Raw genomic sequence first — 26395 nt, 5'->3', positions numbered from 1 at the left:
CCCCCTGCACATCCTCATCTCTCTGCTTCAAACATCTCTCACCTCCCTTGGGTCCTAATACTCATTCTACAATAATGGTTTTATACAGTATTTAACCTTGTGGGACTGAATTAGTTCACTCAGCATAATGCTCTCCATTCCTTGCCAAGTTGGGTAATAATTTACAAAATCATTGTTCCTGTGTGCTGTATAGTAGTCCATTGTTCAATGTACCATAATTTCTCAATCTATTCACTTGTGTTTGGGCATTTAGGCTGTTTCCATGTTCTTGTGGTGGTGAATAATGGTTCCATGAACGTTGGTGTACAAATCTATGTTTGTGCCTCAGTTCTCATTTTCTCAGAGTATTTTCCAGGTAGTGAAATAGGTGAGTCATATAGAAATTCTATGTTCAGCTTTTCGAGGAAGTGCCAAACTACCTTCCAGAATGGTTGTACCACTTTACAATCCCACCAACAATGTATAAGAAAGACTTCCTTTATTGCCACATCTTCTCTCATATTTATTACTTGCTACCCTGTTAAACTTTGCCACTGTTACTGGAGTGAGATGGTACCTCATTGTGGTTTTGATTTGCATCTCTCTTATTGCCAGTGATTTGAAGCATTCCTTCATGTGTCTGTTTGCCATTCAAGTATCATCCTCTGTGAAAATTCCTTCAATGTCTTTTATCCATTTTGTAGTTGGGCTATAAGTCTTTTTCTTGTGGAGGCCCAGGAATATTCGGTAAACTTTTGTTATAAGATTCTTTTCTGTGGTCTTCTGTCCTTATACATTGTCTAATTCTCGGCAGCATAGAAAGTAATTGAAAAGACCATGACCTGAATCAAGCATGCCTTACTCCTAAAACTAGTATTGTTACTCCTCAATGAATTTGGAGATGTTCCAGACTGTAGACTTTTCCAGTGCAATATGTCTCCTGATCTCCTGACTGCTGGTAAGTTGTGGCTCCAAGTAAGATGAAGTTATTGACATTTTCAATCTTACAAACACGTGTTATAAAGTGATATTTGTCCCTCTCAATGATTAAATATTAAATTATGTAATATACTGGACACATGACATCAGAATAGAAAGCTGAATAGTGACAATTATAGGCACCTGGATAGTTGGCAAAGCAAACTAGTCATTTGAGTGGTTTTAACTCTCACTTCTTCTCTACATATTAAATTGTTGATTTGTTTGTTTGTTTGTTTTACAGGTGGGAGTAGAGGGGTTAAGTAGGAGAAGGAATGGGAAAAGAAAGTGAAGTAAGAGAATTCACTCCTGCAGGGTGATGCTGGACCAGAGATTCTCTGCTCACATTTTGTGCACGGCAATTTCTTTGTTGTGTGTGGAAGCCCTGTGTCCTGTAGGTGTTCAGCATCGTCTCTGGCCTTTACACACTACATTCCAGTAATTCATACCATATGAAAATTTCAAATAAATAATTTCAAATATTTGAAGGGGTCTTCAAATCTTCTGAACAAGGTGAAGAATGAAAGTAAAGCAAATGTGGAGGTGTTGCTGACAAAGCTAAGTAGGAAAACACAACGTGAAACTGTCAGCCAAGCTGGCTTGCTGACTAAGGTTGACTTACATACTGAGTCCCCAGAAGAAGGCTGCCATCAAGGAAATGAGGAAAATTTACACCATCCACTAGCAACGCACTCCACAATACACATAAATTGGCTTCTAGTTTATGCTGAGTATGCCCTGGTTTTTATTATTCTCCATCGATCTTGTGCCTGATCTGAGCCATAGTCTGCTTTGGGGAGTTGGACAGTGACTAGGGATTGTAGAAAGAGAATTGATGTCTTTGAGCTGCAGTGCTAGAGAAGAGTGTGAATACCATTGGACTGCTAGGAGAACAAACAGGTTTGTCCTGGGGAGGATGAAACTGAGATGCTTCTTGAGGCAAAGGGTCTGAAGTTTCGTTTGACATACTTTGGACATGTTGCAAGCAGGGACCAGTCATTGGAGAGGGATGTCATGCTTGGGAAGGTGGGGGACAGCGTAAGAGAGGCAGACCCTCAATAAGGTGGATTGATTCAGTGACAGGGGTAATGGGAGTAGGTGTGTCAGAGACAGTGCAATTGGCACAGGATAGAGCAAAGTTTAGGGCTGTTGTATATAGGGTTGCTATGAATCACAAGCAACTTGATGGCACATAACAACAACAACAACAACAACAACAACAATTATCTATCTTTAGATTTTTAGATACACTGACTAAAATGAATGCTAATGTGTAGTTTATAACACTATTATCATTGGCCTAAGTTGCCACCTTTTATTTATTTAGTGTTTTAGTAATTACTTTGATAAATATGCGATGATATCTTGAGTCAAGAAGACAGAGATGCATCAGAAAAAGGATGTTAGGAATAATATAAATCATGCCTATTAACTCAGTACACAAAGCAGAAGCCAAGAATGGAACAATAATTTGTACCTAATCATATGACAGGGCGCTCTGGCTGCCTAGTGCTAAGGAGTTGTGCTGGCTAAGGAGTTGTGCTGCCAGCCCAAAGACGTGTGATTTAAATCCACCAACTGTTCCATGGAATAGACAGTCTCCTCTTTTGTGATTTACAGCCTTTGAAAACCCAGTGGAGGGTCAACTGTAAGTCATTTCCAATTCATTGGCAAAGAACAAAGATTGTATGGTAGGGAGCCCCAATGGCATTGTACATAGGGACTTGTCCATGGGGAGTTGCACTGTTAACCCAAAGATGACATCTCTCTGGTATTTCTAATCCACCAGTGGTTCCTCAGAAGAAAGATAAATAACCTCCTTCCATGCAATCTACAGCCTTGGAATCCTGCTAGAAGGTCAATTATTAATTAATTCTGAATTCTGACAGCAAGGCAATGAGATTGAGAATCATATGGCATTTACCCTCTCATCCTCTTTCTCTCAAGTGAAGTAAACATCTCAACATATATTTTTTTTAGATTTTCAATTTTAAATTTTTAATAATAATATATTTTCTAAAATGTATTACTAGATTCAGTCTCTTTGCTTTCCTAATGATAGATTGTCAAAGAAGGCAGAAAAACATCAGAAAAGGGCTTCTGGAATTTTCTGCCCCATGTAGAAGAAGGTTCGGGGGACGGGGTTGGGTGGGGGGGGGAGATGTTTCTCTCTCCTGACAGATGGTGTTAAAATTTATTTGTTTCCTCATTTTCTCAGCAATCCAGAGTATCCCCAGGAACTAAATGTATGCTAGTAAAAGTTGAGGAGAATTGTATGAAGTGTTTAGAATATGAAGGGCTATTACTTTTTATTAGGTTAGAAGCATTCTTTTTGTTTTGATCACAGTGATGAAATCAGACATTTAGAGGGTTGGCATTTGCAACCCCAGTTTCTCAGCTGGTTTCCATCAGGCACAAGTTTCATTTCATATACTGAGTACTTTGTTGTATTAAGGCAAAATTGGTCTAATCTTACAAATTAACTCTCCCTTACCTTTGAGTTTTGTGATTTTATTTTTTTGCACAATAAAAAGTATCCTTGCAAATATAGCATCCTCTCTTTTTAGAGCTGATCCAACCCAAAGTCTCCTCCAGGGCAGTAAAGTAATAACAGTGGTACTGGAATGACAGATTCAGCTCTGTAATCTCATTATATATCCATAATCTATTTATGCTGAACTTTTGAGTCTGGAGAATGGAAGTGGTTGACTAGGAAATAATACAGTAACTCACTTATCTCTGTTGCCTGAGCTTCCCTGAGCTTGCAAAGGAGCTGTGATGTCATGTTCCATTGCAAACCACAGATTTCTACTCAGGTCACCTAATCAAGGAAAAAATAAACAATGAGCCCTCACTAAAGAGAAAGGTTCCATAATGCAGGACTTTTGCTCTGCATTACTCATTGCTGTATCAACATCCTCCAGAACTGAGCCTGGTTCATAATGCATGTGTAGTAAGTATTTGAGGAATGAATGGTTAAGTGAACACGTGGGAGGATGCTTATTACCTGAAACATCAGCGTACCGGTGATAAAGAGCAACGATCACATTGAGTTCTTGAGCACATTTAGATGGCTTTGCTTGATCCTGGAAGTTTCACACCAGTCATTTAATGCTCATGGTATGATGTTTATCAATCTGATTTGTTGAGAGTATTATTGAGAATAATAATCCTAGGGAGGAGTAGTGAATCGCGGTGGGTTCCTCAGCTCATCAATATGGAATAAGAAGTTGGATCTCATGTTGTTGTTAAGTGTCATGAATTCTATTATGACTCATAGTAACTCTATGAACAACAGATCTGAACTGTGCCCCATCCTGTGTTGTCCTCCTCATCACCGAAACACTTGAGCCCATGCTCCAGTCAGCATGCCAGTCCACCTTACTCAGGGTTTTCTTCTCTTTTGCTAACATGCTCTCTCTCTTTCTAAGATTTAGAGACTCTCCTAGCAACATGTCCAAAATATGTGAGATGAAGCTTTGCCATCCTTGCCCCCATAAAGCACTCTCACTGTACTTTTTCTCCTTTCCTCATTGTTTCCAACGTTTGTGTTCCAGTCACCAATAATTAGGATGAGAGTTGTTGTTGCTAAATACCATCAAGTACATCTCATAACGACTCTCTGAATAATAGAACTGAACACTTCCCTATCCTGCTCTATCCTTATCATCCTCAGCACAGTCTACTTCATTGCCACAGACACTGTATCACTGTATCTCCTGTCCTTCAGTGACCCTTCACCCTCCCAAGCATGATGTCCCTTTCCCAGGATTGCTTCTCCAAATAAGATGTCAAAAATATGTCAGATGAAACCTCATTATTCTTGCCTTTAAGGAATCTTCTTGCACTTTTTCCCAAGACATATCCATTTGTTTTTTTGTCTGTCCATAGGATATTCAGCCCTCTTCTCCAACAGCACAACTCGAATATATTGATTCTTCTCCTGTAATCTTTATTCACTGTCCAGCTCTCAGATGCACAGCAGGTGATTGTAAAGACTGTGGCTTGAATCAGGCACACTTTAGACTTTAAATTGGCATCATTGCTCTTCAGAACTTTGGAGAGATCCCTGAAAGCAGACTTTCTCAGAGCTGTACATCTCTTGATCTCCTCCCTGTCTGCTGGTACCAAGGATGTTGATTGTGGATCCTAGCAAGATGAAATTGTTGACAATTCAAACATTTCTCCATATATCATAATGTTTCCCACTGTCCCAGTGGTGGGGATTTTGTTTTCTTGAGGGGTGGGGATTTTGTTGAGATGTAATCCATATTAAAATTTTAGTCCTTGATTGTCTGTAGCAAGCACTTCAGGCCCTCCTCACTTTCAGCAAGCAAGGTTGTATCATCTTTGTAATGCGTTTTACTAATGAGCCTTCCTCCAATTCTGTTGCCACATTTTTCATAAATTCCCTCTTCTTAGATGATTTGCTCAGATTGAATCAGTATGGAGGGAGGATATAGTTGTGATGTACACCTTTCCTGATTTTAAACCATGCAGTGTTCTCTTGTTCTGTTTGGACAACAGCTTCTTGGTCTAGGTATAAATTTTATTCATGTATAATTAAGTGTTCTGGAATTCCCATTCTTCTCAAGATTAGCCATAGTTTGTTGTCAACCACACGATCAAATGCCTTTATATGTCAATAAAACACAAGATACACATTTTTTCTGATATTCCCTGCTTTCAGCCAAGATTCATACGACATCAGCAATAATATCTCTGGTGTCATAGCCTCTTCTAAACTCAGCTTGAACTTCTGCAGTCTTCTGTCAATTAGGGTTAGGATTAGGTTATAATTTCTGCCATATAATCTCATCATATCTTAAGTGAAGAATATATCAGTGATCTAGCCTCTTTTGATTTTACAATTGACTAAATAATGATTTGTAAATAGTAGTTTTTAAAACGCAGTATTAATAGTTATCATGAAGAAGTTACTAAAGTATAAACAATCTAGACTATAGTCTTTAGGATGCGATAATGTTTTTAGGGAGAGCTCTGATGTCATTTGTAAGTGGTGTACCCCTAACCCAAAGACCTCTCTCAGTTCTGATCTACCAATGCTTCTGCCGGAGAAACCTAGTCAATCTCCTAGCATTGATTTTCAACCTTGGAAACCCTGTCAAGGGTCAATCCAAGCTTCTCAGAAACAATGAGTTGGGAATATGTTTAGGTATAACATGAGATATTAAAACAAAACTTTGAATTGATTTGCTTGATTTTTGCCAAATAACTTATTTTCTGGATCACATGCTCCTTCTTATTTCTATAACCTTTGAAATTATGTATATTATTCGGGTAGACAGTGAATTTCTTGTTCACATCTTTTTTTTCCACATGGTAAACTTTCTGTATTCTAATATTGGAAAGAAAAATTAATATATTTTTAATAAAGCTAACCAAATAGGGTTTTTGTAACCTATAATTTTTTTTAATGGAAACATGTTGAAAATATCTTCCCATTGTCAATCTATCTTGTTTACTTCTGATATTGTTGTGTGACACAATCCTTTGTTGTTGTTGTTGTTGTTAGGTGCAGTTGAGTATGACTCATAGCAACTCTATGAACGAAAGATCTGAACCCTGTTCTATCCTGTGCTATCCTCACACTTCCTGACACACGAGAGCTCGTTGCAGCAGTCACAGTGTCAATCCACCTAGTTGAGGGTCTTCCTCTCCTTCACCAATCCTCCACCCTTTTCAGCATCATCCTAGCAACATGCCCAAAGTATGTGAGGCAAAGCCTCATCATTCTTGCCTCCGAAAAGCACTCTGGCTGCACCCTTTCCAAGACATATCTGTTTGTTCTCCTGGCCCTCCATGGGATGTTCAGTGTTCTTCTCCTACACCATAGCTCAAGACATCAATTCTTTTACTGCAATCCTAGTCAGTTCTAATCCATAGACTCCCATTTGCCACACAACAGAGCACTTTTTAGGTCTGTTCCACCTTTTCATTGTTATGTTTGAAGCCATTGTCGGATCCATTGTCAATCCACCTCATGAAGGCATTCCTATTTTCACTGATTGTCTGCTTTACCAAGTCCTTTGCCAGAAACTGGTCTCTCCTGAGAAGACTTCCAAAGTATATGACATGAAGTCCCACCATCCTTGCTTCTAAGCAACATTCTAGCTAACTCTCCCAGGATAGATTTGTTTATTTTTCTGGCAGTCTACAGTATACTTAATACACTCGGGCAACACCATAATTCAAGTAAATCAGTCCTGTCTTTCCTATTGACTGTCCAGCATCCACATGAATATGCGGTACTTAAAAATACCATGACTTGAGTCAGGTATATCTTATTTCACAAGGTGAAGTATTTGCTTCTTAATACTTTGAAAAGATCTTTTGTAGCAGATTTATCGAGTTAAGTTAATAATTTGTTATTTTGGGTTGTTTAGTCTTTTGTTTTGTTTTGTTTTTCCCCCTGAACTGCTGCTTCTGTTGGTGTTGATTGCAGACCCAAATAAAATTAAATGCAGTCTTTTCATTGTTTATCATGATGTTGCTTATTCATCCAGTTATGAGGATTTTGGGGATTTGATTTTGTTTCATATTCAGATGTAATCTATATCGAAGAAAGGCTATAGTGTTTGATTAATAAATTCTTAAAGTCTTCTATCCTTTTTAGCAAATAAAGTTGTGTTGTCTGCATGTCACAGATTATTAATGAGTCTTTTTCTGATTCTGATTCCATATTCCTCTTCATATAGTACAGCTTCATTGATTATATCATACAGATTGACCAACTCTGATGAAAGTATTATTTTTTATTTAGCTTCATTCATTTTTTGAAAAAAATTTATACTGGTTTACATGCAAAGCTCATAAAATTTGTATACATTTCTCTTCACACATATCATTCCTCTTTACCCATGCCTCCCGCCACCCATAATTAAGGCCCCCAATACTCGTTCTACAATAGCCTGATACAGTATTCTTGACATACATCTTTCCTGACTTTTAGCCGTGTAATATCCCCTTTCTCTGTTCTAAGGACTACGCCTTTGTCTTGTATAGTTTCCATGCTAACACAACTAAATACGTTAGTATTCCCATTCTTCATAATGTTATCCAAAATTTGTAAAGACCCACAGAGTTGTATGCCTCTTCACAGTGAATAAAACACAATTAAACATTTCTCAGTTCATCCTTGTACATTCCATCTGTTGAGGTCTATTTCAGATACATTATATAAAAATAACATATGCCTAAATTGATTTACATATAATTGAACTCAGAAAAAAAATGAAGATTAGATAATAGATACATGAACTTAAAGAGCCTGCCATTCACTTTATTTAATGTAATATGTACAAATTGGACATTTAATCTCCTCAATTAGGACTAAAGGTACTATTCCAAAATGGACTAACATAATCCTTCTGAGTATAAGATTGTGAATAAACCTTCACTGTAACACATAAGGAAGAAGGTTTAGAAGCCATAATGGCCTTTGCTTGGATTTTAGCTTTATTTCTTACTACCTGTGCATCCTTGGAGAGAGCACTTGATTTCTGAACATTCACTTCTCCAGTTGAACAATAGAGATAATAACAGTAAACAAATCAGCAATGAGCAAAATACTTCTCTTACTGGTAACTGTGAAGGACTCTAGTAATGTCGTCCATAGCATGTTGCACTGCCAATCAAAAGGCTGTGCAGCTCTAGCTGTTCAAATCCACTTGCAGCTCCATGGGAGAAAGCTGGGCAGTCTCCTCTTGTTAAGATTTCCATCCTTAGAAACCTAGTGGAAGGTTACTGTGAGTCAGTATCGACTTGATAACAGCAAGTTTTTGTTGTTCTTTGGTCTTTTTCTAACTAAATAATAAGTAACAATAGCCTCCTTGAATCTATACAGTTGAAACTGAATGCTTCATAGGATAGACTTTATTGTCTGAGTTTGGGGCAATTTATTCATAGCCCAAGTTTCACAATGATGACAAATATTTTTGTCAATTAAGTTTACTTAAAAAGATACATAACATAGCATTGGGGGTCAGAATCAATGAGACTAGTTCAGGACAGGGCAGGCTTCAGAGTGGCTGTACATAGGGTCACAGGCAACTTGACAGCACATAGCAACAACAACAACAGCAACAACGACAACTATGTGCCAAACACTACTTTAAGCCACTTACAAATATCAACTCAATACTGTATAATAGCAGTGTTATAAAACAGGACTGAAGTGGGGTTGGAGGGAAACTAAGAAAGGAGGAGATAAATAGTCTACACAGCATTGAAACAGACAAGGGAGAGAACTGTAGAAAAGAAATATATGATTAGGTATTATTGGTATGACAAGAGTCCAGAATAAGAGCTTCATAGAAAAATGGTCTTGAGGGGAGGGTGCTGTATAACAATGAAAAAACTTTTTTCCTAAAGAAAAATGCTAACACGGGGGCGGGGAGGGAGGTCAGGGAGAAAAATGTGCAACGATGAATGAATGGAAATCCATGTTCTTATAAACACAATAAAATATCAATAAAAATTATGAACTCATTTCATCTTAATGCTATCTTCTTACAGATATCTGTAAATTCCTGGACCATTATAAAGCATACTTGCCCCTTAAAACCTACTATTATAAAGTTGTACAATCTGTGTGTGTGTGTGTGTGTGTGTGTGTGAAGGAAATGGAAGGATCTTCCATGAAAAACAATGTATTCAAACTTTGTAAATAAATCAGTATAAAATTTAAAAAAAGAGAAAAGAAAACCAAACCCTTTTATTATCATTTCTGTGTAGGAGATGAAAAAGGAAGGGAGCCACTTATGAAATAGCAGAGTGCCCTAACCAGGTAGTCAGGAACTAGGAACTCTTTCACTTGTTCTGCAGAAGAAACCCAGCCTGAGCCTTCTGTCTCCAGTCCTCTGGTGCCACCTGAAACTTCTTACCAGCTTCCCAGACATAACATTTAACTTGCAAAATGCTTCTGGCTTCCATTATTAACTCTGATGTAGAGTTATACTTTAAATATTTCACCTGAAGTAGCATTCACAAAAATGAGTAAAATGTGGTTGGGTTTGTTTGTTTAAACACAAGAGATCTTGCATACATTTGTATACATATGTTCATAATGTGTTTGTCTTGTGTTGTTGCTAAGACAGAGACTGTGTAAACTTATATAGTCTAAGGCTGCTAGAAACTAGAAATAGTATTTAAATTCTAAAGCCAAGGTAATACTGTCCTCTGATAGAGGCAAAGGAGCTTGCCATTAAATGCTGAAGCTGCAGAATGTTCAATCGTCCAGGGGATATTAAATGATGTGCGAAACGACAATATTGTCAGAAGTTCTATATACTTGAACTTGTGTTCAGCTCTCTAAAAACATCATGTAGTTAGAACCATAGTATCCACATCAGGATGGGAAAATGCATCTGTGACATTTTCCCACGATGATACTTTCGAATACAACCACATTTAAAAAGAAAAACTTATGCTCACTAAGCTCTTAGGTAGGTAAAAAAAATCCTGGATTCACCATTTGCAGTCATCTTCATTTATGAGAAATTATACAGTTTTAGTACCTTAAATAATTTGTTATCCAGTGAGATTTGAGAATAAATTATTTCAGATGAAAGTATTATAGAATTGGGAGAGCAGAGTTTTCCTATCCAAAAAAACCTATGAAAAATATGTCACAGATAAATTTTGAACATCTACTCTCTGCTTTAACATTGGGACTGCAGTTCTGTGGTGAGCAAGAAGCAATCATGTTGCTTCTCCTTACAGGTCTTACTGTCTGATAGAGGAGACAAGAGGTATTGATCAATTATATACATATATACAGTTGTCTTTCATACTGCAAGGGGGAAGGATACTCTTTGTGTGTGTGTGCGTGTGTGTGTAATATGTAGAATTCAATTGGTCTAAAAGGCTAATGGTACAACACTAGAATAGGGGTTGGAATAATTGTGCAATGATTATCAAAAACCTCAAAAAAGTACACACTCTTTGAGCCAACTTTTCTGCATTAAAGTGTATCCCCTAAAAGAACAATTTAGTGTGTGCTCAGTATTTTAATGAGTAAGGCAAGCCACTGTTTTTTACTTGCAAAATATAGGAAGCATCTTGAATATTTAACAGTGTAGTTCAACTTATTATGGCTTCACAAATTATATGGACCATCACTAGCCTTTTGAAATAATCTCAACATGATTTTACTGGCATGAAAAATGTTTCATGATAAAGAACAGGTTACATTATCGTTCTTAAATAGCTTTTGCTTTAACCTGATCCTGCCCTTTCTAGTTATTCAATTTAAAATATTTTATTTCAAGTGTAATATTAGTAATAGTGACAGAAATAGCCACCAATCTTGGCTACAATTTAGCATTTGCCAAGTCCTAGGCTAAATAATTTATTTCCATTATTTAATTGATCTGCTTTAAGCCAGTTAAAAAGTACTGCTAAACTGATATCTTTTTGTTTATTGGATGTTTTAAAATTCTCAACACAGATATATTTTCTTAGGCAACAAAAAACGGATTGTATTCAGTGCTTACGTTGTGTCCCATGTTTCTATTTCATCTAAGCAAAGTTCCTGTTTCTTTTCTGTCACAGCATTCTGTGAAGAAGGCTGCAGAAACGGTGGAACGTGTGTGACTCCCAACAAATGTGTCTGTCCCCCTGGATTCACGGGAAGCCACTGTGAGAAAGGTAATGGCTGGAAGTACTGAAAATAACCTGGACTTGTTTGCTTGTTTGAGAAGCTTGAGGAAAAGGTCAGAAGAGAGAGGGAGAAAGAGGCAGAAAGACAGAATAACAGAGATTAGCTCTTGATCTGAGAATAAAATATGAGTTGACTTGATACATTGTGTTTTCATGGTGGATGTGGCTTTTTCTAAAGTGGACATCTTTTAACAACTGCATAATAAGTAGCTCTGGAAATAGAGCTTCATTTGCCCTCCTGCCAACGTGTCTAATTTAGCAAGGTCGAATCTTTTCTTTGCTGCAGTTTGCAGCATGCGTTTTTACAGTTAATTAGTGATAAAGCCTGATGAACTGACCTGCCCCACTTATCATCTACTGGGTAGCGTCACACACGGCGGTTGAAGTTATAACAATCTGCTGCGTCGGCAGAATCTAAATTAGCAGCACATGCTCCTTGTGTGAAAGCACATTAAATAACTCTAGGTTTATTGGAGTGCTCGGGACTTTATTCTAATGTGGGTTTATTAGGACCATTATCATTCATGGACCTGGTAATAATAAACCAATTAGTACTGGTAAGATCTCATTATGTGCACTTTTCTATTTACAATGAATGTCGTATTTACACTTGGTGGTATTTGATGAGGTCCAGTGCTCTGATTTCCTGAAAAAGTTCTTCTGCCTATGTGCAAATGAAATTTGATGTTTATTACCAATGGATGTATTAATGTAAGCAGGAGGTGTTATGAAATGTAAAAATGAATATGCTGTCTCCCTTTATTTCTCTATGAGTTTTATCAGGCAAAACCCACTACCTTGTGCTTATCTGAGTGTGGCTGTTCCTCACAGAATAGCATAGAACAGTAGATATATAACACTGTAGTTAGTTTTTTTAAATAAAATTATTATTTTATAGTGCATTACTAATACTGTAAATTATCCCTATTATTACGTGAGGGAAAAGGTGTTCTTCTATGATGCTAAAGACTTAAAGTTCTTGTTTATTGACCTAGATCATAAATTTTAAAATTAGCTCATTCATTATACCCCATCTAGTCTTACCCTTTTAAAAGCATGTCAAAACTTAACAACCTAAATTACTCAACAAGGAACCTAATAAATGCTGCTTGCTCTGTTGTTTTCATGTTACCAACAAATCAAATCACTTATTTATATCATTTATTAAGCAACAATGGATTGCTATGTCCTAAAAAATGATGTATAAAACTCTCAAAGACTGCCGTCTCTGAGAAGCATGATAGAATTTGCACAGAACTAAAGAAACATTGTCAAGGGGCAGGGGGAGTCACCAAAAAACATGCCACCAAAAAAACCCCCAAAAAACAAAAGAACAACTTAATGTTGATTCGCCACACATGTCCTTTTAGCAGTACATTTTCTTTGAATTGTGGTTGTTGTTATGTGCTGTTGAGTCGCTTGCACTCATAGTGACCCTATATAAAACAGCCCTAAACCCTGCTCTATCCTGTGCCAATCACACTGCCTCTGACACACCCATCCCGATCACCCCAGTCACTGCATCAGTCCACCTCCCAGAGGGCCTTCCCCTCCTGTGCTGTCCCTCCACCCTACCAAGCATGACATCCCTCTCCAAGGACTTGTCCCTCCTTACGACATGTCTCAGTTATGTCAGAGGAAGCCCCAGTATCCTTGCCTCCATGGAGCAGCCTGTTTTAACCCTCTCCAGGATGAATCTGTTGTTTTCTTGGCAGTCCATGGTGCAAAAAGACTCTCATTACTTCCTCCTAAAATGCTATGATTCCCTATGAATTCATATGAATTAATGGGAATAGAATGGTCATGAGGATAGTGATGAAAATGGTTACTACCACTAATGATACACCATTACTCATATACTAATTATGTGTCAGGCTTTTCAAATGAATAGTTGACTGCTGAGGGAAAACCAAAGAGTTGTTATCACTCCCATTTTAGCGATGGTAAGCTTTTAAAGCTTTACTAGTTTAAAGCACTTCTGCAATGCCACAAAAGCAGTCATAGTAGAACTAAGACTAGAACTCCAGTTGCAGTCCTCAAAGTTTGTAGCATCAACTCTTGCCTATGTTTCTCATGGGATGTTGTTGTTGTTGTTCAGTGTTGTCGAATTGTAGACGACTCATAGAAACTCTATGAACAAACGGCCTGAGCACTATTCGTACAGAGTTTCCAGAGGCAAGCCATTTTGGAAGTGGATGCCGCTCCTGCTTTCCAGGCTTGTTTTAGTTGGGAAGCTCCAGCCAACACTGTCCACCATGAGTACCCATTACCACGACTGGCACATCACTGTCACAGTCTTCAGCATCACAGCAAAGCTCTTAGGCTTTCTAAAATATAAAGAACTGGTGAGGGACAAGGTTGCCATTGAACTTAGCCCAGACAGTAGCAGCAGTGGTAATATTGATTATGATTTCTGATAGTTTCTTGATTTGTGCTTTGTAATTTTTTTTCATGCTCAATCAAGGGTTACTTGATCCCTTAATTATGTTGTGGTGCATTTTGAGAACCAAGAAAAATATAAAGGAGAAAATGAAGACTAGAGGCAAAAGAAACAGATATGTAGGCAGGCATTGTATAACAGCACTGCTTTTTAATCTCTACTTATTAGAAGCAAACATACAAAACAGGTTTTTTCCATGTGATCCATTCACCCATCTGTAGTAGTCATTCCATTTCATAATAATCATTCTTCTAATTCTGTGTGTTTTTCATGCAAAAGGATAGAGTATAGATTTTTCTGATAAATTGTGAAAAAGAGATTGGGATGAACTCTAGAACAGACACTTTGGAAATCTGTGCCTTATTTGATGAAATGATTTTTGTCATTTTGATCATTAGTAATAAACATAAAGCAAATCAATTTTCCAAGTGATGCTAGAGAGCTTCTGGTTGAGGTTCCAAAAGAAAAAAATGCAAATGTGTGACAAGGGTCTTGTAGTATGATTGCATAAACTCTCTGTTTTGGTTTATTTCAATCTCAGGACTAACTAAAATCCCATTTGAACTATATGGAATCCACCCAGATAGAGCCTTAAACCTGTCTTCCTGCCTCTCTCCTTGTTATTGTTTTTATTCATTGCTTATGATATCTGGCATTTCAGATTACAAAAGCACTTAGCTAAATCATTTATTAAATAACATGACTATCTGAATGCAGTAAGTTTAAAAATATCACTCATATTTGTTGTGTAACACAAAAGTGAACAATTCTGAATCTATTTTCCATTGAGGAGATTTGAAAAAACTTGAACTTTCCATAATCCTACTCAGTATAAACAGATGTTTGTCTTCCTTTGTTTCTGGATAGCACATTATCTTGGTTCCTCTCTTACCCTTTACTCTTCCTCTGTCTCTTTAGCTTTGATTATCCACTTGTCTCAATCCGTGCCTGTCTCCATGACAATGACAGTGGATAGCTAACAGAAGTAGTCTTGCTACTCTCAATAGAATGGAAAAGGCTGTTGGTGACATGCTCTTCTCAGTCTCACTAAGAACACCACAAAGATGGCTTGTGGCAACATAATCGTAACACAGCCTCCTGCCAAAGATCCCAAAACAAGCCCAAAGAACTATCCTAAGTCCAGAAAAGCCATCCACCAAAACAAACAATGTTAGGTTGTTATGAATGAGTGAGACTGTTTTCCATTTGATAGTCAATTTGCAAGTGATAGCAAGTTGAAATGAAATACAGAGTTTCTTGGTAAGTTTCTCAACCTGAGCACTATTGGTATCTTTGATAATTCTTTCTTCTGAGGACCCTTCTGTGCATCATTCCCGCCTTCTAACGATTCAGTCTGAATAGTACCATACCTTGGCATTTTCCCATAATTGCTCAGAACCCATCACAGTCTCCAAGCCTTCCCAAAGGTTATTTAGTATCTAATTAAGAATATTTTAGAAAATCAATAACTAGTCAAAATGTTTATTCAAGTATTCTACCTTCAATATATTGTCACTCTTTTTTGTTTTCCATATTTATTTACTGAATCTATAATTATTCTACATTAAATATAAATCACATTTTTAAGAAGGAAAAAACTCCACTTTTTAAAAAGTTAAAGAGAATATAATGCCATGAATTTTTCTTTTACTTTCCAAAGAGAAGAACAAACTGGGGGAGAGGGGGGCATTGGGCAGGGTGTAAAGGGCACCAATGAATGGATGGAAATCCAAAGTCTCTGTAACTTCCATTAAAAGTAACAATTTAAAAAAATGATTTTTTTTTAAAAAAATCAGCTCTTTCTCTCTTTCATGGTGGTTGAGTTGGAATCTACACATAGTTGCCACTCCTTTGGGTTTCTGAGTTTGTAAATCACAGAAGAGAAGACTGTCTATCTTTCTCCCAAGAAGTTGCTGGTAGATTTGAACCACCAAAGTATTGCAGTTCCTTATAGGGAAAAATTGTTGCCATCAAGTCAGAACCACCTTACAGCTGGCCTTCCAGTGTATTTTCAGAGGTAGTAAATCACACAGGAGGAGAAGGAGGAGATTGCCCATACTTCTATGGAGCAGCTGTTGAATTCAAACTGTGTGCTGCTGAGATTGCACTGCAGCTTCTTAGTACTAGGCCACCAGAGCTCCCTGCCAAAACTACTAGAGGTCTTTACATTTTTCTAAAGAAAAAGTATTCTTTTTAAGGTCATTTATCTTAGCTTCTTCCCTGTGGCTTAGAGGGTGGTAAATATGTAGGGTGAATTGTAAATAGTTTGCTTTGTGTATGCTACACATCTAACAAGATAAAAGCAGTGGTCAGAAAGAGAAATATCTATATCCTTGCAAACTTTGAAGACCACCTATAGTTTAAGGAATCTTGGTGGAATAGTGATAATGTGTTAGACTGCTAACCAAGGAGCTCTTGGTTCAAACTCATCAGCCACTCCACTGAAGAAAGATGGGTCATGTCCTGCTGTAAAGATTTAAATCCTTGGATATCCAGCTGAGGTTTGCTGAATCAGAACAGACTTGACAGCAGAGAGTGTGTTAAGCGAGTGTTATCTCTTTGTTGTTTCTTTCCCTGTGCTTTTTTGAGGAGATTTGGAAGCTCTTTACCCAGATATACAATTTTATTCTTATAACAGAGGATATAGGTATTTTATTTCTCTCATTTTCTCACTGAATCTCACAAGACTGTGGAGAAGACATCTAGGGAGAGGATGAAGGGAACACTGTCTCTTCCACTTCATCGCAGTCAAGAAAGTTATGTAGCTTTTCTCAGGTTGCTTGACACGCAGGACATGCTCAGAAAATAGCACTTTCTATTATTAATGTTGCAGCTGTTGCTGTCCAGCAAATAGGAGCCTAGAGACGAACAAGTTTTCTTGTTTTTTTTAAGAAAGTCTTCAGATCTTGAGATTTATATGAATTTCCCTTCAGTTGAACCTACTGATGAGGATTCTTTCTCTTTTATTAACATAAAAAACAGTGAATGGATAAATAATTGAATCTGGCTGGGCAATCTCCCTGAATAAGATATTTCTAGAAATGGATGCTGGAAGAAGAGAGACATTTATTTACTGGAGAACAGTAGAGCTCCAAATCAAATCACTCTGAGAACATTGTTTGAAACATATGAATAATTCTTCCTTCATCTAGTAAGCCTTGTCATTGATTTTTACCCTCTTAAGTTCCTTCTCTTCTAGGCCTTGCAGGAAAAGAGTCCTAGTGCTGTGGTGGCTAAACCGATCAGCTGTTGACCAGAAAGTTAGCTCTTGAGCCCGCCGGCCCTCAGGTGGTGCAGTCTGTAGGGAGTTGTGCCGCTAACTGAATGCTAGTGGGACCTCTCTAGAGGCTCGAATCTTCCAGCAGCTCCTCAGAAGAAAGATGCACAATTTCCTCCTGTGTGGTTTACAACCGCTGAAACCTTCTGGACAATCGGTTTGAATCAGTTCCAGCTTGACAGTGAAGAGGTCTTTGAGTGAGTCACTGCATGAGCAAAGTGTGACAATCAGCTCTTAAGTCTTTTAATCATTTAATGATTTTCCACGTTGGATTAAAAGATTTAGTCTCTTCAAGATTTACCACATTGGAAACTGTGGAGCAGGTCGAGTCTGAGCTTACTGTGAATCCGAACCTTCTCATCAGCAGTGGGCTGTTGTCATTTAGACTGTGAAGCATGAAGAGAGCTAATCTCGATCACTTCCCTGCGGCTCCAAAGTAGAGTTGTCACTAAATTAGCACAGCTACTGAGGGCTTTTTCACAAGTCTGTCCTTGTCACATCAGGATCACAAATTCTGTCACTTTTCAGGCAGGTGGAAAAGAACTCAAACCCTTCCATTCTTCTCTCTTTGGTGACGAGAAATCGTGGGTGATTTTTCTATGATGAGAAGGAGCAAGCAGGAGCGCGAGGTGGCTGTATCCTCTGGTACAGACTCACCGCCTTACGAACATAGAGGACAGCTCTCTGTACCTCACGGACGCTCCACCTCAGATTATTGCCATGGCAGTGGCCAGTGGGGAACAGTGTCTTTTGGTCCTAAATAGGGATTTGGACTAGAAATTTAAAAAAATGTAGCCTGAGAGTGTGAAAGGAGTGCTGAGCTGAAGGATAGACATCTAAGTTTGGGTGCTAGAATCGCCTTCAGGATTGAGAACAATATTCATGTCCAAGTCCCACACTTTTGCATTTCTTACTTATTTTGAGACAGATCATTTCATACCTACTGGACACTTACAGAGCCATATGCACTTGCCATCCAAACAGTCACTGTTTTAGTTGGTTTTCTAACCCAGCTATGATCTATTCTAAATCTTAAATGCTTTGCCTTTTAAGCTGCTACCATCTAATCACCTTATCTCTGCCCAAGGGCAAATGAACCTTGTAGTTCTGTGAGACACCAGATAAATTCTATACCCCTGTGATTGATGAGCCATAATCTCCTCCTTGTTTGTGCTCATTGTCTTATATAGTTCTTTCCAAACTTGAGTAACTCTGATGGCCCCGTGGATAAGGCAAAAGGATGCTAACTGAAAATTTGGGGGTTCAAACCTCGTAGCCATTGCATGGGAAAAATATGAAGCAGTCGTTCTGCAAAAAGTTACAGCCTTAGAAACTTGATGAGGCCTTTCTTCTCTGCCCTACAATGTCCCTATAAGTCAGAATCTATTCAACGACATTGAGTCTAATTTAAGAGTTTCAACATCATTATTTTGTTTAAGGTAGGAATGGCATGAACAGAATAGTGATTAAGTGCACACTCTCTGACATCATGCTAGTGTGGCTTAAACTGAGTTTCCACCACTTATAAGGATATATAGCAGTGGAGCAGACATACTTAATGGTGCTAAATTTCAGTTTCCCACTAAAAAAGGACGATCGATATTATCTGCCTCATAAGATTTATGTAAGATTAATTTCTATCATTAAATAGCTCATTTAAATCACTTGATAGAGGGCCAGGCATACAGTAGTTATCTGGAAGTTATTATTGCTGTTAAGTGTCATCAAGTCAACTACGAATTATGGAGACCCAGTGAACAACAGACCACACCCTTCCTTGTCCTGTGTCATTCTCACACTTTCTGCCAGAGTGAATACTTTTGCTAAAGCATATATGTCAGTTCATCTCCATGAGTCTTCTTCTCATTGACTAACCATGTACTTTTCAGGCATAAGGTCTGCAGTTCATTTTATCCTCATTTTACCAAGAGATAAAATTGATGCTCAGAAAACAGATGGCTCCTCCAAGGCGCTTGACAGTTAAATTATAAATGTGTGCCTTCTAGTCAGGTTTCTGCTGTTCAAATCTCTGTATTCCTGCCACCAGCCCTTATTGTCTCTCACTGTTGCTGTTGTTGTGTGCCGTCAAGTCAGTTGCGACTCATAGTGACCCTATGGACAAGAGCCCTAAACCCCGCTCTATCTTGTGGCAACCTCACTGTCTCTGACACACCTATTCCCATTACCCCACTCACTGAATCAATCCATCTCATTGAAGGTCTTACTCTTTTGTGCTGTCCCTCTACCCTCCCAAACATGATGTCCTTCTCCAAGGACTGGTTCCTCCTTGCAACATGTCCAAAGTATGTCAGATGAAGCTTCAGAATCTTTGCCTTAAGGAGTAGCCCGGTTTGATACTTTCCAGGACAAACCTGTTTGCTCTCCTCCCAATCCAACACTATTCTCCAGCACCACAGCTCAAAGGCATCAATTATCCTTCTATCATCCCTGCTCACTGTCCAACTCTCTGATGTATGGTACGCAATTGCAAACACTTTGCCCAGATCAGGTGTACCTTAGTCACGTGTCTGAGATAGGAAGCTGTACTTGGTACTTATACCTGATAGTTGTACTTAGAGACTTTTTAAATTTAAGAGACACTGGGTGCATCATAAGAGACTGGCTGCAGCATGATATGTTCGGAATCACAGAAACCCCAATGGCTTGAGACTTAAGCCATCATATCAAGGGCTGGTTAAGAGGAGTGAGGTGTTGACTGGTGTAGGTGGAAGTAGAAAGGGATGCTGGTGGAGTAGAGAAAGGGATGGGTCAAGATACACATGGCAAGGGTGTGTAGCAACACTGAATCTATCAGTCATTTCTCTAATTGGGTAAATCTCTTTCATCTGCCTCACTAGATAGTTCAAATATAAACTGTTTTTTAATCATGTCATCTTTTCCAACTTTTGTTACTTCTATTCCCATAAACATTTTATGTAATTTCTTACAAGCTAATGTTTATTAATTTATACAACAGTATTCCACAAAGGGAGCGAGTTAGCTTGGTGTTTGGAATAGCAAAACATTTAATGTGCATGTGAAAGGATTTCTGGCTGGGTTTTTTGTTGTTGTTGTTGGTGGTGGTGGTTTGTTTCATTTGCTGCAGTTCAGGTTGAATATTTAAGACTCAATCTTCACTATATGATTGTTTGTATAGCCGAGTTTGTGTACAGGAGGAACTGAGACCTCACTGAGAAGGCTATCACACATGGCCTGCAAAGATTTCCTTATCTCATTGTTTGCTTCTCACATTCACTTGACAGTGATGTATGTTCTAGTTCTGTAATTTGGCATTAATAAACCTGAGTTCTGTTTTCAGCTTCTGCTACTCACTCTTTCTGTGGCTTGAGAGACAGTCTCAACTTTACTATGTAAAACAGAAATGATTATATTATCTAAAGCAGAACTCTGGCGGCATAGTCTGGAGGGGAGTTGTGCTGATGATCTAAGGATGAGGTTCTCCTGTGGTTCGAATCCACCACAGGTCCTTGACAGAAAGATACACAATCTCTTCTCAAGTGATTTGCAGCCTTGGAAACGTAAAGGAGGGTGAGCTGTGAATCTGTCCCCGCTCGATGGCAATGAGTTTGGGTTTTGACATACTTATTATAGCTAAATGTCCATGCACATCCCCCCATCACTCCTAGGAATTTACAGTAAGAGAACATTCAGAGAGGGTTACAGAAATGATGTTTGAGGGTACTAACAGATTAGTAACTGACAAGGATATAGCATTTTAAATAAAAAGATATATAAAAATATAGCTATAAAAAGAAAATAAATAAAAATTTAGCTATATAGAACTATAGCTAAAGGCAGAATAAATTAATGGAATAAATTATGCCTAAACATTTTTGGAATTTTACCAACCATGTCATAGAAGTGTATTTAGTGGAGTGAGAGAGATAGTGAATGGTTAAAAAGAAATGGGTTCTGGAGGAGAGTGTATATATATATTTAAGGCGCAGCTCTGTGACTCTAAGAATCTCAAAGCTTTTCTGCTTCAGTTTCTTGATACATAAAATGAGAACAAAAATAGTACAGCCCTTTGGAGAATATTTTTAAAGCTGCCTGGTATACGATGGGAATTCAGTAAGCACTGGATATTAAGAAATAAAATAGCATGTTCAAAATTATTTTAATGTGGAAACATGACACATATGTATACATTATACTTTAAAAGATGCTGGAAAGATATGACTCTCATCATAACCTATTAGACCCCTACACAATTTTGGTCCTTTCAGAAGAATAGTAGCAACAAATCTGAATCAAACCATTACTTCAGTGTTACATCAAAAGGAATTTTTTTTCCTCACTTCCCACCTCAATGTCCTACCAAAATCTGAGAACTCTGTAATGATAAGGAGACATGACCAGCTCTTTCTCCTCTTCCTTTCTGTATTTCATTTTTAAGCTCAAAGATCCCTTGTAAAGTAGCAGCCTGGCTTCAGACCCAGGCTAAGAAGGTTTATGGAAAGAGTCAAGTCTCACATGACTCCTTTGGTGGTCTTTTAGTACTTGGGTCCTCTGAATGGAAAAGACTCAGTTGCTGGCTCATCCTTTTATGGGTTTGTTGCTGAGGGTCCCCAGTGATTGAAACACCATTGTCGTGGACAATTTTCTCATCCACTGCAGCTCTGACACCTCCAGGTTTGTGGAGGCTTATTTCTATGTAGTGACCCCTTTGCACTGTCAGAGTTACCTATGATTAAGATAACTCTCTTTTGTAGGACAGAGAAAATGTTTTCTTGGGGGGGGGGGGAGTCACCTTTCTCCGGCCATCAAACCAAGTGGAGCTCTCTCCAAATGTAAGAATCTTTTTTAGCCTGTTGTGAGACTGATGACACTCTCCCCTCCTAGTATTCACTTGTAGACTTTGAGCCATGAGTGAAAGGACAATTGTTATGCCTGTATTTTTATGTGTCCTTGAAGTCTCTCTCTATCTGTTGTATGAGTTTAGCACGGAAATTCTTTCATTTCTTTCTTGAAAAGAGGTGAACTGGAACGTGTAATATTTCATTTGGCCTTTTCTTAAATTGTTCCCACTCTTAGCTTGTTCTGTTCTCCTTTGTTAAGTTTCTAGATTTTATTTACATAAAGGAAAGGAAGGTTAGGAAACCCTGGACTGCAAGCCAATGGGTTGGAGATTTGAACTCATCAGTGTTTCCATAGAAAGGAGCTGTGGCAATCAGCTTTCCATAAAGATTGTTGTCATGTGCCATTGAGTCGGAACCCTCTAGCAAGTTTTCAGAGTCAGTACAACACCACATGGAAAAAGATTGCTCATCTTTTTCCCACAGAGCCGCTGGTGAATTCAAACCTTACGCTTTTAGAATTACAATGCAGCTTCTTGCCACTAGGCCACCAGAGTCTTAGAAACCCTAAGGAACAGTTCTCCACTTCCCTGCAGGGTCAATACGAGTCAGACTTGACTCAACAGCAAAGGGCTATCCAGAGATTCAAGGTAATTGCCTGTTCATATAAGCACAGCTGATTTTTGGCAAGTGTTGCAATTATTTTCTAGCACTCACTTTAGGATGTGGCATCCTTGATGCCTATTATGTAATTCTTCTCTTTGGGCTTCTCTACTGAAATTCTGTTGAAGGATAATATCTTTCAATATTTTAATATCGTTTTCCATTCTCATTCAATAAATATTTGATAAATATGCAAATAAATAAGTACATACAGGCAAAGGCCTTAAATTCCATTTGGCCCAATATTTTCATTATCTGGGCTTAGAAGAGGCTATGGCACTAGGGATATGATATCTAATGTTAGATGGATCTTGGTTGAAAGCAGAGGGTACCAGAGGAATGTCTTATCTGTGCTTCATTGATTATGCAAAGACATCTGACTGTGTAGATCACAACAAACTGTGGCTGACTCTGAGAAGAATGGGAATCCCAGAACACTTGATTTTGCTTGTGTGAAACCTATATTTAGACCAGGAGGCAGTCATCAGAACAGAGCAAGGAAACACTGTATGGTTCAAAATTGAGAAGGGTGTACGTCAAGGATGTGTCCTATCTCCATACCTTTTCAATCTATATGCAGAACAAATTATCTGGGAGGCTGGGCTCTATGAAGAGAAGGGTGGCATCTGGATTGAAGGAAGAATCATTAACAATCTACATTATGGAGATAACAAAACCCTAATGGCTGAAATGGAGAAAACTGAAGCACTTGCTTCAGAAGATCAAGGACTACAGCCTTCACTATGAATTGAAGCTCAGCATCAAGAAGACAAGGATTCTCACCACTGGGTCAATTGGCAGCATTATGATAGATGGTGAAGAGAATGAGATTGTTGACAGCTTCAGTTTGCTTGGCTTCACAATCAACACTGTTGGTACTACCAGCCAGGAAATTCAAAGATGAATTGCATTGGGAAAGTCTGCTGTCAGAGACCTCTCCAAAGTACTGAAGAGCAATGATGTCAGTCTGGAGACTAAAGTTTGTCTGATACAGGGCATAGTCTTTGCAATTACTTGCTATGCATCAGAAAGCTGGAACAATGACAAGGGATGAAAGAAGGCTAATTGATACCTTTGAGCTGTGGTGCTGGAGAAGAGGATTGAATATACCATGGATTGCTAGGAGAAAAAAACAGGTACATCCTAGAGAGGGTGAGATCAGTCTGCTCCTTGGAGGCAAGGATTCTGAAGCTTTGTCTGACCTAATTTGGACATATTGCAAGGTGGGACCAATCCTTGGAAAGGAATATCATGCTTGGGAGGGTGGAGGGACAGCACAAGAGAAGACAACTCTCGATGAGATGGATTGATTCCATGACTGGGGGAATGGTGGTAGGTGTGTCAGAGACAATTAGATTGGTACAGGATAGAGCAGGGTTTAGGGCTGTTGTACCTAGGGTCGCTATGAGTCACAGGTGACTTGACATCACATAACAACAGCATAAATTACAGTAACTTAAATTCCAAAATAATTGAAAAGATATCTAAGTAAAAGTCTCAGATCTCTTTTAGCCTAGTGGTAAGACACTGCATTGCAATCCCAAAGGTATGCAGTTAGAATGTACCATGTACTCCGTGGGAGAAGGATGAGCAGTTCCTCCCGTGTGATTAACTTCCTTTGAAAACCTTCTGGACGGTCAGCTATGGGTCAGTTTCAACTCAATGGTACACAACAACAACAAAAGCCTATCACACTAAGTAAAAGCCTATCACACTGGAGACTGGCATTAACAATTAACATTCCAGACAACAGCTTCTGAAGAGTCAGTTCCTGTACTTTCAAACTGGTCTCCAGCACCATGCTGTCTACCCTCATGGGTTTTTAAATAGAAGGCCTAGTCACAATCACCTCACTTCCCTTAGCAAATCAACATTCCACCCTATAGCTCACCAATTCCAGCCAACAGTTTCTGTACAACCAGTTCCTGTAGATGACTTTCAAACTGGTTTCCAGCACCATTGACAATGATAGCATAGGAATTTTTGCCTACCTCTCGTAGCTTTGTCTGCATGCTTTCCTGCAAAGTCAATTTGTACATTGCCATTCGTAGAGCGAGCTGATCTTATCAATGACATTCTCCATCATGTAAGTAAGGATCATTAGGAATTACCTTCTCTAGTTAGTAATGCAGAAAATAATCCCTGCCTATTTGTATGACAAGCAACTCTTACTGCCTACCAGACAATTCACACTATTGAACTGTGAAAGTCAGGAGTTTAGTTGCAGGCTCATTTTTAACACTATGCTCTGAGAACTGCAAACACAACTCTAACCTGAAGCACAATGATTAAATAAAAAAAGAAATCCAGCTGTGAAAACATGACCAAGTGGAGCTCAGAAATCACAAACTTTCTCCAGTAACTAGCCATATGTCTCTGTATTCAAGAATATGCACTACACAGTAAAGCATCTGGAACAAGGCTAATTGAAGCTAATAGCGTGACCGAAGAGGAATAGCTCTTGTGATTTGTATCAATGTCTCCTAATAGGATTCTTTGATTAGAAAAACTAGTTGCCTGAAAATTCTCATGTGGGTTCACAATAGGATGAATCAAACAGCAAGATCTCTGCATTCTATATGGAGAGGAAAGGAAAGCACTTCTGAAAAATAAGAATGAAGTGGGAGGTATACTCCCTGATGACAAAATCTATTAGAGAATACTACAGGGCCTCCCCAAGAAAAGCGCAGAGCGCAGATAACTCAATTACAAAATGGACAAAAGACATAGAAAGACTTTTCACAAAAGAAGACATTCAGATGGCCAAAAAACGCATGAAGAAATGCTCAAAATCATTGGCAATAAAAGATGTAAATCAAAACTACACTAAGAAATCATCTCACCCTAGCAGGAGTGGCAAAATTTAACAGGACAGCAAGCAATAAATGTTGGAGAGTATGTGGAGAGATGGGAACTCTCATACACTGTGGGTGAGATTGTGAAATGGTACAATCACTCTGAAAGGCATTTTGACATTTCCTCTAAAAACTGGCCATAGAAATTTCATGCAACCCATCTATTCCACTGCTAAGAAAATACCCCAAGGAAATTAGAACTGAGACATAAATGGAGTTTTGTTCATAGGAGTACTATTCATATTGCAAGAACCTGTAAACAGCCCAAATGTCTAACCACAACCAAATAGATTGAGAAATTGTGGTACATTTACACAATGGAATACTATGCAGCACTAAGGATCAACAAATCTGAAAAATTACTACATAACTTGAGAGGGGCTGGAGAACATTATGCAAAGTGAACTAACTCAGTCTTATAAGGGCAAATACTGCATATGACCATTATAGTAAAATGTGTATGAGAATCTAAGGTGGGGAGGGTGGGAGCAGTGGAGTGGGTATTAGCAGGGGGGAAATCATAGGATTGAACAATTTAGTGGGTGAGAAAGATCCAGCAGCAACCTGAAAAGACAGGGTTATAATGGTGGACATAGTGCAATGGTCATTAACTTTATAAAACATATGAATAGGAATGATTGAATGAAATGGAATGTGAATGAAGGATAATATGAAACACAATGTATACAAACTTTGTAAGAAA

The 26395-nt window shown here is 38.4% G+C and overlaps 1 protein-coding gene across 2 annotated transcripts in view; it reads left to right on the top strand.

Moving 5' to 3' along the window:
- The window catches only part of NELL1 (NEL-like 1 (chicken)), a 1108018-nt gene that overhangs the window by 866516 nt on the left and 215107 nt on the right, over positions 1-26395 (top strand). For both annotated transcript variants that reach the window (XM_006892008.1, XM_006892009.1), the window contains exon 15: positions 11533-11628. In XM_006892008.1, the coding sequence (XP_006892070.1) occupies positions 11533-11628 (96 nt within the window). The remainder of the gene's footprint in view (positions 1-11532; positions 11629-26395) is intronic.

This window comes from Elephantulus edwardii, unplaced genomic scaffold (genome assembly GCF_000299155.1).
Source record: "Elephantulus edwardii isolate Elephantulus edwardi_28Jun2011 unplaced genomic scaffold, EleEdw1.0 scaffold00109, whole genome shotgun sequence".
Taxonomy (NCBI): domain Eukaryota; kingdom Metazoa; phylum Chordata; class Mammalia; order Macroscelidea; family Macroscelididae; genus Elephantulus; species Elephantulus edwardii.
This window is presented reverse-complemented; position numbering and strand designations above follow the sequence as displayed.